This window comes from Oncorhynchus masou, chromosome 21, assembly GCF_036934945.1.
Source record: "Oncorhynchus masou masou isolate Uvic2021 chromosome 21, UVic_Omas_1.1, whole genome shotgun sequence".
NCBI lineage: Eukaryota > Metazoa > Chordata > Actinopteri > Salmoniformes > Salmonidae > Oncorhynchus > Oncorhynchus masou.
In genome coordinates, this window is record NC_088232.1 from 31,739,122 (window position 1) to 31,754,213 (window position 15,092).

At 42.9% G+C, this 15,092-nt stretch overlaps 1 protein-coding gene across 2 annotated transcripts in view; it reads right to left on the reverse strand.

Annotated features, from left to right (window-relative positions):
- Positions 1-5,910: 5,910 nt before the first annotated feature.
- The window catches only part of LOC135508141 (solute carrier family 38 member 6-like), a 35,024-nt gene continuing 25,842 nt past the window's right edge, over positions 5,911-15,092 (reverse strand). The window contains exons 3-6 of one of the 2 annotated variants that reach the window (XR_010450759.1): positions 10,738-10,963; positions 10,598-10,651; positions 6,758-6,937; positions 5,911-6,328 (exon numbers count right to left, since the gene is read on the reverse strand). Coding sequence is in view for 1 of the 2 variants with exons in the window: in XM_064928131.1 (XP_064784203.1) it covers positions 6,233-6,328; positions 10,598-10,651; positions 10,738-10,833 (246 nt within the window). In the remaining variant the exon portion in view is untranslated. The remainder of the gene's footprint in view (positions 6,329-6,757; positions 6,938-10,597; positions 10,652-10,737; positions 10,964-15,092) is intronic. The other variant, XM_064928131.1, reaches the window with a different exon arrangement.

Below are 15,092 nucleotides of genomic sequence, written 5' to 3' on the forward strand. Positions count from 1 at the left end.
ACCAAGCTTTAACTGATGTCTTGAGATGTTGCTTCAATATATCCACATAATTTTCCTGCCTCATGATGCCATCTATATGGTGAAGTGCACCAGTCCCTCCTGGAGAAAAGCACCCACACAACATGATGCTGCCACCCCGTGATTCAAGGTTGGGATGTTGTTCTTCGGCTTGCAAGCTCCCCCTTTTCCCTCCAAACATAACGATGGTCATTATGGCCAAACAGTTCTATTTTTGTTTCATCAGACCAGAGGACATTTCTCCAAAAAGTACGATCTTTGTCCCCATGTGCAGTTGCAAACCGTAATCTGGCTTTTTTATGGCAGTTTTGTAGCCGTAGCTTCTTCCTTGCTGAGCGGCCTTTCAGGTTATGTTAATATAGGACTCGTTTTACTGTGGATATAGATACTTTTGTACCTTTGCTGTTGTTCTGGGATTGAGTTGCACTTTTCGCACCAAAGCACATTCATCTCCAGGAGACAGAACGCGTCTCCTTCTTGAGCAGTACGATGGCTGCGTGGTCCCATGGTGTTTATACTTGCATGCTATTGTTTGTACAGATGAACATGGTACTTCAGGCGTTTGCTCCCAAGGAACCAGACTTGTGGAGGTCTACATTTTTTTTTCTGAGGTCTTGGCTGATTTATTTTTATTTTCCCGTGATGTCAAGCAAAGAGGCACTGAGTTTGAAGGTAGGCCTTGAAATACATCCACAGGTACACCTCCAATTGACTCAAATTATGTCAATTATCTTATCAGAAGCTTCTAAAGCCATGACATCATTTTCTGGAATTTTTCAAGCTGTTTAAAGGCACAGTGAACTTATACTGTAAACCTCTGACCCATTGGAAATGTGATACAGTGAATTATAAGTGAAATAATCTGTCTGTAAACAATTGTTAGAAAAATTACTTAAGTCATGCACAAAGTAGATGTCCTAACCGACTTACCAAAACTATAGTTTGTTAACAAGAAATTTGTGGTGGTTGAAAAACGAGTAAACTTCCAACTTCAACTGTGTGTGTGTAATATATATACACATACATACATTACACACACACACACACACACACACACACACACACACACACACACACACACACACACACACACACACACACACAACCATTCAAAACTTTGGGGTCACTTAGACATTTTTTGTCCATTAAAATAACATCAAATTGATCGGAAATACAGTGTAGACATTGTTAATGTTGTAAATGGCGATTGTAGCTGGAAACGGCAGATTTTTATTGAACATCTACATAGGCGTACAGAGGCCCATTATCAGCAACCATCATTCCTGTGTTCCAATGGCACATTGTGTTAGCTAATTCAAGTTTATAATTTTAAAAGGCAAACTGATCATTAGAAAACATAATTGCAAAAGAGTTAGCACAGATGAAAACTGTTGTTCTGATTAAAGTAGCAATAAAGCTGTCATTCTTTAGACTAGTTGAGTATCTGGAGCATCAGCATTTGTAAGTTCGATTACAGGCTCAAAATGGCCAGAAACAAAGCCCTGTCTTCTGAAACTCGTCAGTCTATTCTTGTTCTGAGAAAGGAAGGCTATTCTATGCGAGACATTGCCAAGAAACTGAAGATCTCGTACAACGCTGTGTACTACTCCCTTCACAGAACAGCGCAAACTGGCTCTAACCAAAATAGAAAGGGGAGTGGGAGGCCCCGAGGCACAACTGAGCAAGAGGACAAGTACATTAGTGTGTCTAGTTTGAGAAAGACACCTCACTAGTCCCCAACTGGCAGCTTCATTAAATAGTATCTCAAAACACTAATCTTAACGTCAACAGTGAAGAGGCAACTCCAGGATGCTGTTCTTCTAGGCAGAGTTGCAAAGAAAAAGCCATATCTCAGACTGGCCAATAAAAATAAAAAATTATGATGGGCAAAAGATCACAGACACTGGACAGAGGACCTCTGCCTAGAAGGCCAGCATCCCGGAGTAGCCTCTTCACTGTTGACATTGAGACGGGTGTTTTGCGCATACTATTTAATGAAGCTGCCAGTTGAGGACTTGTGGGGTGTCTGTTTCTCAAACTAGACACTCTAATGTACTCTTATTGAATGTGAATTAACAGGTGTCTTGTTAAAAGTTCGTTCGTGGAATTTCTTTCCCTAATGCGTTTGAGCCAATCAGCTGTGTCCATATTATGTGAAGAACAGCTCAAATAAGCAAAGAGAAATTACAGTCCATCATTACTTTAAGACATGAAGGTCAGCCAATGCAGAAAATGAAAAACTTTGAAAGTTTCTTCAAGTGCAGTCGCAAAAGCCATCAAGCGCTATGAAACTGGCTCTCATGAGGACCACCACAGGAAAGGAAGACCCAGAGTTAGCTCGGTTGCAGAGGATAAGTTCATTAGAGTTACCAGCCTCAGAAATTGCAGCCAAAGTAAATGCTTCAGAGTTCAGATAACAGATATTTCAACATCAACTGTACAGAGGAGACTGCGTGAATCAGGCCTTCATAGTCAAATTTCTGCAAAAAAAAAACACTACTAGAGGACACCAATAAGAAGAAGAGACTTGCTTGGCCAAGAAACACAAGAACTGGACATTAGACCCGTGGGAATCTGTCCTTTGGTCTGAGTCCAAATTGGAGAGTTTTGGTTCAAACTGCTGTGTCTTTGTGAGATGCAGAGTAGGCGAACGGATGATCTCCGCATGTGTGGTTCCATCGTGAAGCATGGAGGTGTCTGTGTGCTTTGCTGGTGACACTGTATGTGATGCATTTATAATTGAAGGCACACTTAATCCGCATGGTTACCACAGCATTCTGCAGAGATACACCATCCCATCTGGTTTGCACTTCGTGGGACTATCATTTGTTTTTCAACAGGACAATGACCCAACACACCTCCAGGCTGTGTAAAGGCTATTTGACTGAGAAGGAGAGTGATGGAGTAATGCATCAATCAAATTGATTTATAAAGCCCTTCTTACATCAGCTGATGTCACAAAGTGCTGTACAGAAACCCAGCCTAAAAACCAAAACAGCAAGCAATGCAGATGTAGAAGCACGGTGGCTAGGAAAAAAAGTGGTTGTAGAGGGTGCAACAGGTCAGCACCTCAGGAGTAGATGTCAGTTGGCTTTTCAGAGCCGATCATTCAGAGTATCTGCTGTCTCTAGAGAGTTTAAAACAGCAGGTAAGGTAGCACTTCCAGTGAATAGGCAGTAGTTCCATAGCCGCAGGCAGAACAGTTGAAACTGGAGCAGCAGCATGACCAGGTGGACTGGGGACAGCAAGGAGTCATCAGGTCAGGTTGTCCTGAGGCATGGTCCTAGGGCTCAGGTCCTCTGAGTGAGAGTGAAAATACTTAAATTCACACAGGACACCGGATAAGACAGGAGAAATACTCCAGATATAACAGACTGACCCTAGCCCCCCCGACACAAACTATTGCAGCATAGATACTGGAGGCTGAGACAGGAGGGGTCGAGACACACTGTGGCCCCGTCCGACGATACCCTCGGACAGGGCCAAACAGGCAGGATATAACCCCACCCACTTTGCCAAAGCACTTTGCCAAAGCACAGCCCCCACACCACAAGAGGGATATCTTCAACCACCAGCTTACCATCCTGAGACAAGGCCGAGTATAGCCCACAAAGATAACCTCCACGGCACGAACCCGAGGGGGGACACCAACCTGGACAGCAAGATCACGTCAGTGACTCAACCCACTCAAGAGACGCACCCTTCCTCAGGACGGCATGGAAGAGCACCAGTAAGACAGTGACTCAGTAAGCCCCTGTAATAGGGTAAGAGGCAGAAATTCCCAGTGGAGAGATGGTTACCAGCCAGGCAGACAGCAAGGGCAGTTCGTTGCTCCAGTGCCTTTCTGTTCACCTTCACACTCCTGGGCCAGACTATACTCAATCATTGGAGCTACTGAAGAGATGAGTCTTCAATAAAGACTTAAAAGGTTGAGACCGAGTCTGCGTTTCTCACATGGGCAGGCAGACCATTTCATAAAAATGGAGCTCTATAGGAGAAAGCCCTGCCTCCAGCTGTTTGCTTAGAAATTCTAGGGACAGTACAGATCTAAATCTTAATTTAAATCAATTTTAAATTCAGGGTATAACAACAAAATGTAGAAAACGAGAGGTGTGGATACTTTCTGAAGGCACTATACAAGCAGTGGGTTTTGGAGATATCATATGGCCTGCATCAGATGACCTGGCCTCCACAATCACCCAACCTGAAACCAATTGAGATGGTTTGGGATGAGTCTGACCAGAGTGAAGGAAAAGCAGCCAACAACTGTTCAGCAAATGTTCAGCATGTGTGTTCAGCATATATCTTCCTTCAAGACTGTTGGAAAAGCATTCCAGGTGAAGCTGGTTGAGAGAATGCCAAGAGTGTGCAAAGGCAAAGGGTGGCTACTTTGAAGAATCAAAAATATTTTGATTTGTTTAACACTTTTTTGGTTACCACATGATTCCAAATGTGTTATTTCACAGTTGTCGTCTTCAGTATTATTCTACAAGGTAGAAAATCGTAAAAATAAAAGAAAAACCCTTGAAATGGGTAGGTGTGTCCAAACTTTATTGTATACATCTATGCACATAGTGCATTCGGAAAGTATTCAGACCCTGACTTTTTCCACATTTTGTTACAGCCTTATTCTAAAATTGATTAAATTGTTTTTTTCCCCCTCAAAATCTATACACAATACCCAATAATGACAAAGCAAAAACAGGTTTGTATTTTTTTGTTTTGTTTCAAATGTGGTAGGCTGGGCGCAATGCACGCTGACACAGTGGCCAGGTGTAGTGTTTCCTCTGACACATTGGTGCAGCTGGCTTCCGGTTTAAGCGGAAATTGTGTCAAGCAGTGCGGCTTGGCTGGGTTGTGTTTCGGAGGATGCACAGCTCTCGACCTTCGCCTCTCCGAGTCCGTACGGGAGTTGCAGCGTTGAGGCAAGACTGACCAATTGGATACCACGAAATTAGGGAGAAAAAGGGGTAAAAGTAATAAAATAAAAACCTTTTAAAAAGATGGAGACCACTGTGTTCTTGGGGTCCTTCAATGCTGCAGAAATGTTTTGGTACCTTTCCCTATATATGTGCCTTTCCAAATCCAATCAAGTTGGACTCCAATCAAGTTGTAGAAACATCAAGGATGATCAATGAAAACAGGATGCACCTGAGCCCAATTTCCAGTCTCATAGCAAAGGGTCTGAATACTTGTGTAAATAAGGTATTTCAGTTACATTAGCTAAAATTCCTAAACTTTTTTTCGCTTTCTCATTATAGGGTATTGTGTGTTGATTGCAGAGGAAATGGTTTTATTTAATCCATTTTAGTATAATAAGGCTGTAACGTCAAGGGGTCTGAATACTTTCCAAAGGCACTGTATAAGAGAGCCAAACTAGCAAAGCTTTACCAGAATACTCCAGCAATGACTCACATCCCTGACGATAGCAGATCTCCGATGTTATTTTTCATAGCCAGCAGGCTGTCTTGCCTGTTCTAGGAACGTCCTGCGGGGTATGGGGGAGACCAGGGAGATTTCCTGGATTAGGGAGCCTCCTAAACCCTGGTTGGGGGTGTGAGGAGAGGGCGGTCTCCTGCTCTGCTTTGGGAGGGAAATGGGGACCAGTCAGTGAGCCTAATTCCTCAGATTAGAAGCGGCAGTTCAGCGACCAGAGGTTCCAGAGGGTGCCGAGAGAATCTAAACAGCATCATGATTGGAAACGTACTGGGCATTTGGCTTTTATTAGCTACAGACAGGACCCCCAGCCCTACACTGCAGAGGTTGTCCCAACGTCAATAATATGGCTGTCAGTCAAACACACACACGCACATACAACATGCTCGAGTGATTATCATTCCACAGTAAAATAGATCACAACAGTCCTCAAAAGACCAAAGTCAATTATACAAATCACAATGTTTCCCTTTTATTTAACATTTTACAGTACAATAAATTGATCATATAATGAAATAGTTGATAAGCATTTTAATTACTTTTCTTCTATGGATACCGGAGGTGCGGTATAGAGGAAGGTATAGTATATTCACTCAATACATCAGCGCAACATTCAGTAACTGGGCAGTCGTATGCTTTCAGAGTCTGGATGCAGTGATCTTGTGGGCCTACCACTGGCCTGTTTGGTGGTCATAGCGTCCTGGTTTGCTGCCAAATATGATTTATCTGGCAGCATTTTCCCTTTAGGCACCATGGAGCAGGTACATGGCTTGTCTGGTCATGTCGTCCTGTTCAGGGGTTCTCTGCCCAGGTGACCACGATGACACAGACTGAGCAGTCCCACAAACAGGCTGAAGATCAGCAGAAACAGAGCCTGGGGGCACAAGGAAATGACATCGTAGTGATGCAGTGCAGTCACAGGTTAGTCATGATCATTACATTGCCAGCAGATATGAAAACATTGCCATTAAAAAAAAAAAAGTAACATTTTCTTTCATTTTTTGGGGTCCTTGCAATCTTGTCTTTTCCATGATTTATGAGGCTAAAACAACTCCAGTATGAGGATGAATTTGGGAAGTGTGCATTTACCACGACAGACTCCAGAGACTTTTGTACACACGGTCCACCATGCTATACTTAACACCCAAAACAAACTACAGATTAAAGAACCTAAACATGAGAACATTAACCAACCATTCAAAACCCATTTAGCTAATAAGGTCAAACATTACCAGTAGATGCTAATGGACCAATAAATAACCCCCAAAAGGAAACCCCATCAGTTAAACGACTTAACACCTACCCACAACCCCAAACACAGTCAGCAGCACAGCCAGCAGGATTGTCAGACGCTCAGACATTTTAGTTTGTAATTGACCATTTATTTTGACATGGAGTCAATGCTGAGACCATGGTCTCTTTTCCATCACATCACTCGGAAGGTTCACGTCGTAGCCTAGCAACAGCTCTGTGTCCATGTGGCCTGTCAGAGAGATAAAGCAAAGTGAATGACTGGTCCAATATAACATTTTAGGAGGTAGAGACACCATGGATTTAAGAGCTTGTAGTGTCAACCAGCTCTCTCTCTCTGAGGTGTGTCACTGCCCATTTCATTTTGCATTTTTAAGCCAATTATACACATTTGTCCATGGAGCCAAGATACATTTTTGCAGTTTTAAAACCAATTTCCTGCAATTAAATTGATTTTTCCATGGCATATACTGTGTTCTTTTGCTCAAACATAACAAAACCAATACTGCTTAAATTATTGTTTTGGGAATTTTCAATTCTCCCTGACTGTCTAGCTTTTATTTTGGTGATTGCTAGTTCTCAAAAATTACATTTAAAAATAATAGTACCATAATTTCAACATACTTTATATCTGGTTTTAGTCATTGAAGTTTGAAGTGTTTTTCCATTCATGAAAATGAATAATACATTTTTAAAATGTATCATTATTTGTATTTATTTATTTATTTTACACACGGCCAGCCCAAGGATTACAATGGCAGAAAAATCACTGTTTAGAAGGATGTGTAAGGGCTGCGTCAGTCAGGCAGGCAGGGTACTGACTGGTCCAGCTCACAGTAGATGGGCACCACAGCAGTGTGGCAGAGGAAGGAGAAGGCCATGGTGGGGATGATGTAAGCACTCAAAACACACATCCATCATTCACTACATTGCCGTCATTAACACCGTAGAAACGTATACGGTTACCCAGGGAAAGTAGGGCAGTGTGTGTGTGTCTAGTAGTAATAGTTGTAGGAGTAATAATAATAGTAGTAGTCATTACCAGCAAAACTGCAGTGTGTGATATTGGAAAGTTGAGGTGAGAAGTTCTCTGATTTAGTATTTTAGACATATCTATAAATACATGCACACTGCACACAAATAAACACACTTTTGCACTGCCTCCTCTGGCAGCAATATATCATGGTATCTGAATCGTATAACCATGTGTGCCATGTAATTCTGCACGCCCCCCCAGACACACACAGATTAATAGTACAGGCACATTCACACGTGAGTGGCAGCTGCTGGTTGCACTCAGCTCTGGAGCATATGCTATTCCATACACTACACAATCCTGCACTCTTAATGATTGGGAAATGTCACCACTGACCGTGACTAAGAACTATAGACAGACAGTGCCTTTTACTAAAGCTCCAGAAGATCCAGAAAACTGCTTCTGCAACTGTAATAATTGTACTTTTGCAATTTTACAATTGCAATATAGCGTATTACAGCTTACAAATATTATACAGTCTGTTTTACTGACTACATATCCAGGGTTGATGGAGACAAGTTGAGTCAATGCATCAGTGGAGGCTCCTCGGAAGAGGGAGAGGACCATCCTCATCAGTCAATTTCAGAAAATGTTAAATAGTGAAACATTGAAGTTATCCTTCTTTGATAACTATACCACATTTATTCACGTCACCAAATAATTTATTAAAACACTGTTTTGCAATGAAGGTCTACAGTAGCCTCAACAGCACTCTGTAGGGTAGCACCATCGTATAGCCGAGGTACAGCTAGCTTCCGCAATCCTCTGGGAACACAGACTTCAACACAAAACCTAAGAGGCTCGTGGTTCTCACCCCCTTCCATAGAGTTACACAGTAATTATGACAACTTCCGGAGGACGTCCTCCAACCCATCCGAGCTCTTGCAGCATGAACTGACATGTTGTCCATCCAATCAAAGCATCAGAGAATAAATAAAGTACTGAAAGCATATGCTACAGCTAGCTAGCACTGCAGTGCATAAAATGTGGTGTGTAGTTGACTCAGAGAAAGACAATAATTGAACTGTTTTGAACAAATTAATTTCTTTAAAAAATGGAGAAGCAAGAGACAGATGCAGCTAGCTAGTTTGGCCTACTCTAATACCTGGCTCAAGAAGGATGCTGGCTGGCTATGGCTATCCAACACTGGAACTTATCCAAGTCAAGGTAAGCTTTTGGTTTTATAACCACTAGTACCCGCCGGTGTAACTGCTAAACTGCTCGCTGTACACGGTCCTGTGTGATTGTAGCAGTTTAGTAACACATTAGTTCTAGTAGCTATGTTAATTATGATGCTAGCTAATATGGTGACAACGATGTAGGCTGTGTGTAGCTGTTAGCGGTTATGATATTAAGGTTTGGCTTGGAAGGGTTTTTTCACCTGTTAACAGACAGCTGATGTGTTGTGCACTGAAGTTCACAAGCGAAGGGAAAAGGAGAGAGGAGACTGCATAGATCCAATAAGGAATTATACAACAATCAAAGGGATCATTGCTGTTTGTATGTGGCTGCCATGAAAGTGAACTGTGTTTGCATGTGATCAAGGGCTTATGTTTCTTAAACGGAAGCAAACAGAACAAAACATGGATAAACATACTTGAATTTGTCCAATAGAAATTTGTTTGCAACTGCAGGACTAATGATTAGACCTTAGATCAGCTAGATGCAGAAGAGTGTGCAAGGCGGTATTGAATGCGTCAATGTCTGTCACCTTGATTACTCAAATTTCTCTCGACCTGTGCACTTATGTTGTAAAGTTTCATTCATAAGCTAGGTTGTAGCAACCTCATGATGGGTATAGGGAACATTTGGGTATCATGTAGTAGCCGAAACATATCGATGTTACATTCAGCGGAGTGAATGGAATATGAATGACAGTCATCCAATGTGCTGTAATAGAAATAAGGCCATGGGCATAATGTTTTTTTCTTCTATCGTCCTCACTCATAAAATGGCACCGATGCATACATCCCTTACTGGGTGAGAGTTTGGGCGTACATTCCAATTCCGAAGGAATTCGATATCTGGAAAAATGTATTTAAATTAATAAATGCAGCAATGTTAATTTCACTCTTGTTCATTTCTAATGTTTCAGAAATGAGAGGAGTTGTAAAGGGTGGTTGGAAATACGAGTGTCTTTGGGGTAGATTGAATTCCATAGTCTTGACTACGGAGGAAACTAAACAACAGCCATTTAAATGGACCCACAGCCATGACTGTATACAAGGAAGCAATAGTGCTGCTGTTATATCCAACAAGGTCAAAGTTCACTTCCTGGCACTGGCAGGGTCGTAAGTACTTCCTCCCCTTCAGGACTGGCACCAGTCACAGTGCAGCATTCTCTGGTATTCGTCAATACATAACTGGCTCAGTCAGCCACCAAAGCCTCCCATTCAGAAACGCATTCTCCAGGATTCCTGCCTAATCCTACAACCAGGACTCGAGGGTAGGTGTTACCAGGGTGGGAAATTAACATTTTGGTCCACCAGTCACTGTGGCAGTTAGATACAAAAAAATCTATGAAAGGGAAAACAGTCAGTTGCAGAACTGAATGCATTGAACTGAAATGTGTCTTCCCCATTTAACCCAATCCCTCTGAATCAGAGAGGTGCAGGGGGCTTCCTTAAATCAACGCCCATGTCGTCGGTGCACTGGGAACAGTTTCTGTTGGGGGTTAACTGCCTTGCTCAGAAGCAGATTTTTCCATAATTTGCCGGCTCGGGTATTCAAACCATCGACCTTTCGGTTACAGGCCCAACGCTGTTAACCGCTAGGCTACCTGCCACCTGAAGTGACGCTCACACACTTTCAGTATTTGGTGTGTGTGATTAGGTCCGTTTGTAATGTGGTTGTTACCTGGTCACATTGCTTGGTAGGGGGCAGGGGATGTACCCATTTCTTGACCACAACCTGTGAGAGAAGCAACAGATCAGGTGGATTATGGTGGAAGAGAAACTTGTCAACCTTTAGAGGCATAAGATTTGTACTGAACTCACCACAACTAAGAAGATGAGCATGAAGAGGAGGCTACTGGTGTAGCCTGGAATCCTGGAGGGTGGAAGGACAAAGATGGTGATACACATGTCTATCATATAGATTTAAGGACAAGTGTGCCAGATGAGACCAAACTGTGCCACTCTCCAATCTTGGGTCAGTAGAGCCAGAGGAACCTCATAAGTCATCAGAATCAGTAACATCCTGCCATCTTCATACCAGGCCACCCTACAGAGAGACAAACAGAGGATGAAGGGAAAGAGAATATTTACTATTTTTATGGATGAAAGTTGATACCTTTAGAAATGTTCCCCCTCCACAAGTCTTATGATGAAGACAATGAGGAGTCTCCCTCTCTCCCTGGACCCCTCTTCTCTGCCTGGAAATGAGTCTCCATTTCGTGCTCAAATACAGCCTCATAATATGGTATAAATTAAGGGCTTTAGCTCTCGCAAACCATAACAATTATTTAATTCACATGCAAACGTTCTGTCGCTCTGTCAGATGGGGCAAGATTTCACTCATTGGCTTTTTTCTGAGGGCGAATAATATTTTCCTTTGCTGAGGCGGCCTTGGCAGTTTATTCAGGAGGGAGGAGTTGGAGAGGGGGGGGACGAAAGGGTGAAACATGTGGAAGGCATGCTGGCTCACTGGGATCAGGGTCGGTCGGGGTGAGGGGTGGCGGAAAGTTAGCACTGGCTGCTGTGTTGGGTGGGGAGGAAAGGGACGCAGTGTGGGGTCATGGGGGACTGGCTCCAGGGCTGTTTATGGGGCTCACAGTATCAGCAGCACCTGCTCTGACCATATCAACACCAAATGACTCTTGTTTGGCAGTTTAACAGCTCCTGGGTTACCATAGTGGCCCAAAGTCTCGTCTCTCTGTCTGCACTGGGTGGACAGTCCTTAACTGGATGTCATGTAGACAACCACTTTGATCCCATCTCTCACCCTAACGCCTGCCTCAACTTAAACCTCACCCTTCACTTAACCTAGGACAATCATGCCAAACACAGCCTGTATTCTTGTGGGGACGATAGCCACCACAATATATTGGCATTGAGCTTCAATCAATGTTTAATTAAAATTTCACTACCATATCTAAGCCAATATTGGAGGTATGCAACACACTCTCTGCCTCTCATCATGAGCCGTGCGTCTGTTAACGAGAACCACATACCGGATTTTTAAAAGGGTCATTAACTTGAGGAAAAATATATATTTTTTGCGCAGAACTAGATCTAGGCGACGGACAAAAACAAGACTATAGCGCCCATAGTGACCATTAGATTTGCCACCTTCGGACTGAATACGTTTGTAGGGTCAACAGTTCTGATTAAATTCATAAATATAACGCTCTCAAGAACCAACGATGTGCTGCTATCTTTTTGTAGCATTTCTGACAATGCTAACATTTTTCATTGGCTTGGTAGCTAGCCAGATAGCTAACATAAATTTGCATGCTAGCTAGCTAATATAAAGTTATACCAGCCATATGAGAGAACGTTGGCTAGGTAGCTAAACCACAAGCGAGGAAAGCTAGCTATATTTTGCCAAGTAAGGTTTTTCCATATAAGACTGAAGTCACCATGTGTCAATTGCTGACCTAGACACTTGCATGTAAGCAGAGCACAAACACATAAGCTAACGTCCTTGGCTGCCGTGATAGCTAACATTAGTCTTACGTTAACTGGCTAACGCGTATGACCAGTTCATGCACCACAATATACAGTATCATACTTTCTTACACAAAACATAGCTAGCCAACGTTAGTTATGTTAAGTTTAAAACCACCAAACTTTGGGAAACTGCCATGCTGCTAACGTTATTTTGCATTGCTAGGTACAATAGATGAGATGCTTACTACCAGACTAGCTAGTTTGGTAGCCAATGTTACCCCAACAAGACTGTACCAAAAATCAAATGTTAATATCTTCTAGCTACATTCTTCCACAAAACATAGCTAGCTAAATAACTTCCAAGTAGAGCCCAACCAATATGGGATTTTTTGGGGCCGTTACTGATTTTAGGGAGGCAAACGTCAGCGATTACAGATAACGTTATGCCATACATGTTTTTTTTTAATAGTTGAAAAAAATATATACACTGCTCAAAAAAATAAAGGGAACACTAAAATAACACATCCTAGATCTGAATGAATTAAATATTAAATACTTTTTTCTTTACATAGTTGAATGTGCTAACAACAAAATCACAAAAATTATCAATGGAAATCAAATTTATCAACCCATGGAGGTCTGGATTTGGAGTCACTCAAAATTAAAGTGGAAAACCACACTACAGGCTGATCCAACTTTGATGTAATGTCCTTAAAACAAGTCAAAATGAGGCTCCGTAGTGTGTGTGTGGCCTCCACGTGCCTGTATGACCTCCCTACAACGCCTGGGCATGCTCCTGATGAGGTGGCGGATGGTCTCCTGAGTGATCTCCTCCCAGACGTGGACTAAAGCATCCGCCAACTCCTGGAGAGTCTGGGGTGCAACGTGGCGTTGGTGGATGGAGCGAGACATGATGTCCCAGATGTGCTCAATTGGATTCAGGTCTGGGGAACGGACGTGCCAGTCCATAGCATCAATGCCTTCCTCCTGCAGGAACTGCTGACACACTCCAGCCACATGAGGTCTAGCATTGTGTGGCATTAGGAGGAACCCAGGGCCAACCGCACCATCATATGGCCTCACAATGGGGTCCGAGGATCTCATCTCGGTACCTAATGGCAGTCGGGCCACCTCTGGCGAGCACATTGAGGGCTGTGCGCCCCCCCCCCCCCAAAGACATGCCACCCCACACCATGACTGACCCACCGCCAAACCGGTCATGCTGGAGGATGTTGCAGGCAGCAGAACATTCTCCACGGCATCTCCAGACTCTGTCACATGTGCTCAGTGTGAACCTGCTTTCATCTGTGAAGAGCAAATGGCACCAGTGGCGAATTTGCCAATCTTGGTGTTCTCTGGCAAATGCCAAACGTCCTGCACGGTGTTGGGCTGTAAGCACAACCCCCACCTGTGGACATCGGGCCCTCATACCACCCTCATGGAGTCTGTTTCTGACCGTTTGAGCAAACACATGCACATTTGTGGCCTGCTGGAGGTCATTTTGCAGGGCTCTGGCAGTGCTCCTCCGTTGTTGCCCTCCTACGGCCTGCTCCACGTCTCCTGATGTACTGGCCTGTCTCCTGGTAGCGCCTCCATGCTCTGGACACTACGCTGACAGACACAGCAAACCTTCTTGCCACAGCTCGCATTGATGTGCCATCCTGGATGAGCTGCACTACCTGAGCCACTTGTGTGGGTTGTAGACTCCGTCTCATGCTACCACTAGAGTGAAAGCACCGGCAGCATTCAGAAGTGACCAAAACATCAGCCAGGAAGCATAGGAACTGAGAAGTGGCCTGTGGTCACCACCTGCAGAACCACTCCTTTATTGGGGGTGTCTTGCTAATTGCCTATAATTTCCACGTGTTGTCTATTCCATTTGCACAACAGCATGTGAAATTTATTGTCAATCAGTGTTGCTTCCTAAGTGGACAGTTTGATATCACAGAAGTGTGATTGACTTGGAGTTACATTGTGTTGTTTAAGTGTTCCCTTTATTTTTTTGAGCAGTGTATACTAGTCTCACAAATTGTGCGCCAAAGGACTAACAGATACTCTAAATGATGATTTCTTAACTTAATATTAAGATTTTATTTGGTTTACAACACCAACTATCTCCTCTACAAATTCGAAAGTAAATACAAAACACTTGTTCAGTTTACCTTCTTAGGTACAACTTATTAAATATTTGTCTATCTATGACAGTTGATAACAATGCAGAAGTGTTTGTTCTGAAGCAACACAAGCACACTAATAAACAAGGCCTGAATTCATTAAACTGTCTCAAAATAGCACTGTTTAGAAGTTCAAACTGTGCAGTGAAATGCAGTCATTTGTAATGTCATTGTATTGAGGAGATTCACTACAGTGCTTTACAAGAGTCAAGTCATGTAAAGAAACACTATGGCAACCGTGGAATGATGGCTTATTAGGACAAGCACACGCTAGCTGTTCATTACGTGGTGGAAAAAAAATCTGACAAACCATAATCTAAATTACACTCATTCGATACAAAATGTATTGGCTATATATTTCAACTTCTGCAGGACAAGGCTTGCCAAACTGGTTTTAGTCACACGTTCGAATTAACACTGAACAAAACTGTAAAAAACGCATCATTGAACGTGTTCCATGAGCTGAAACAAAAGATCCCAGAAATGTTCCATACACAGAAAAATATTATTTCTCTCATGTTGAACACAAATCTGTTTAAATCCCTGTCAGGGAACATTTCTCATTTG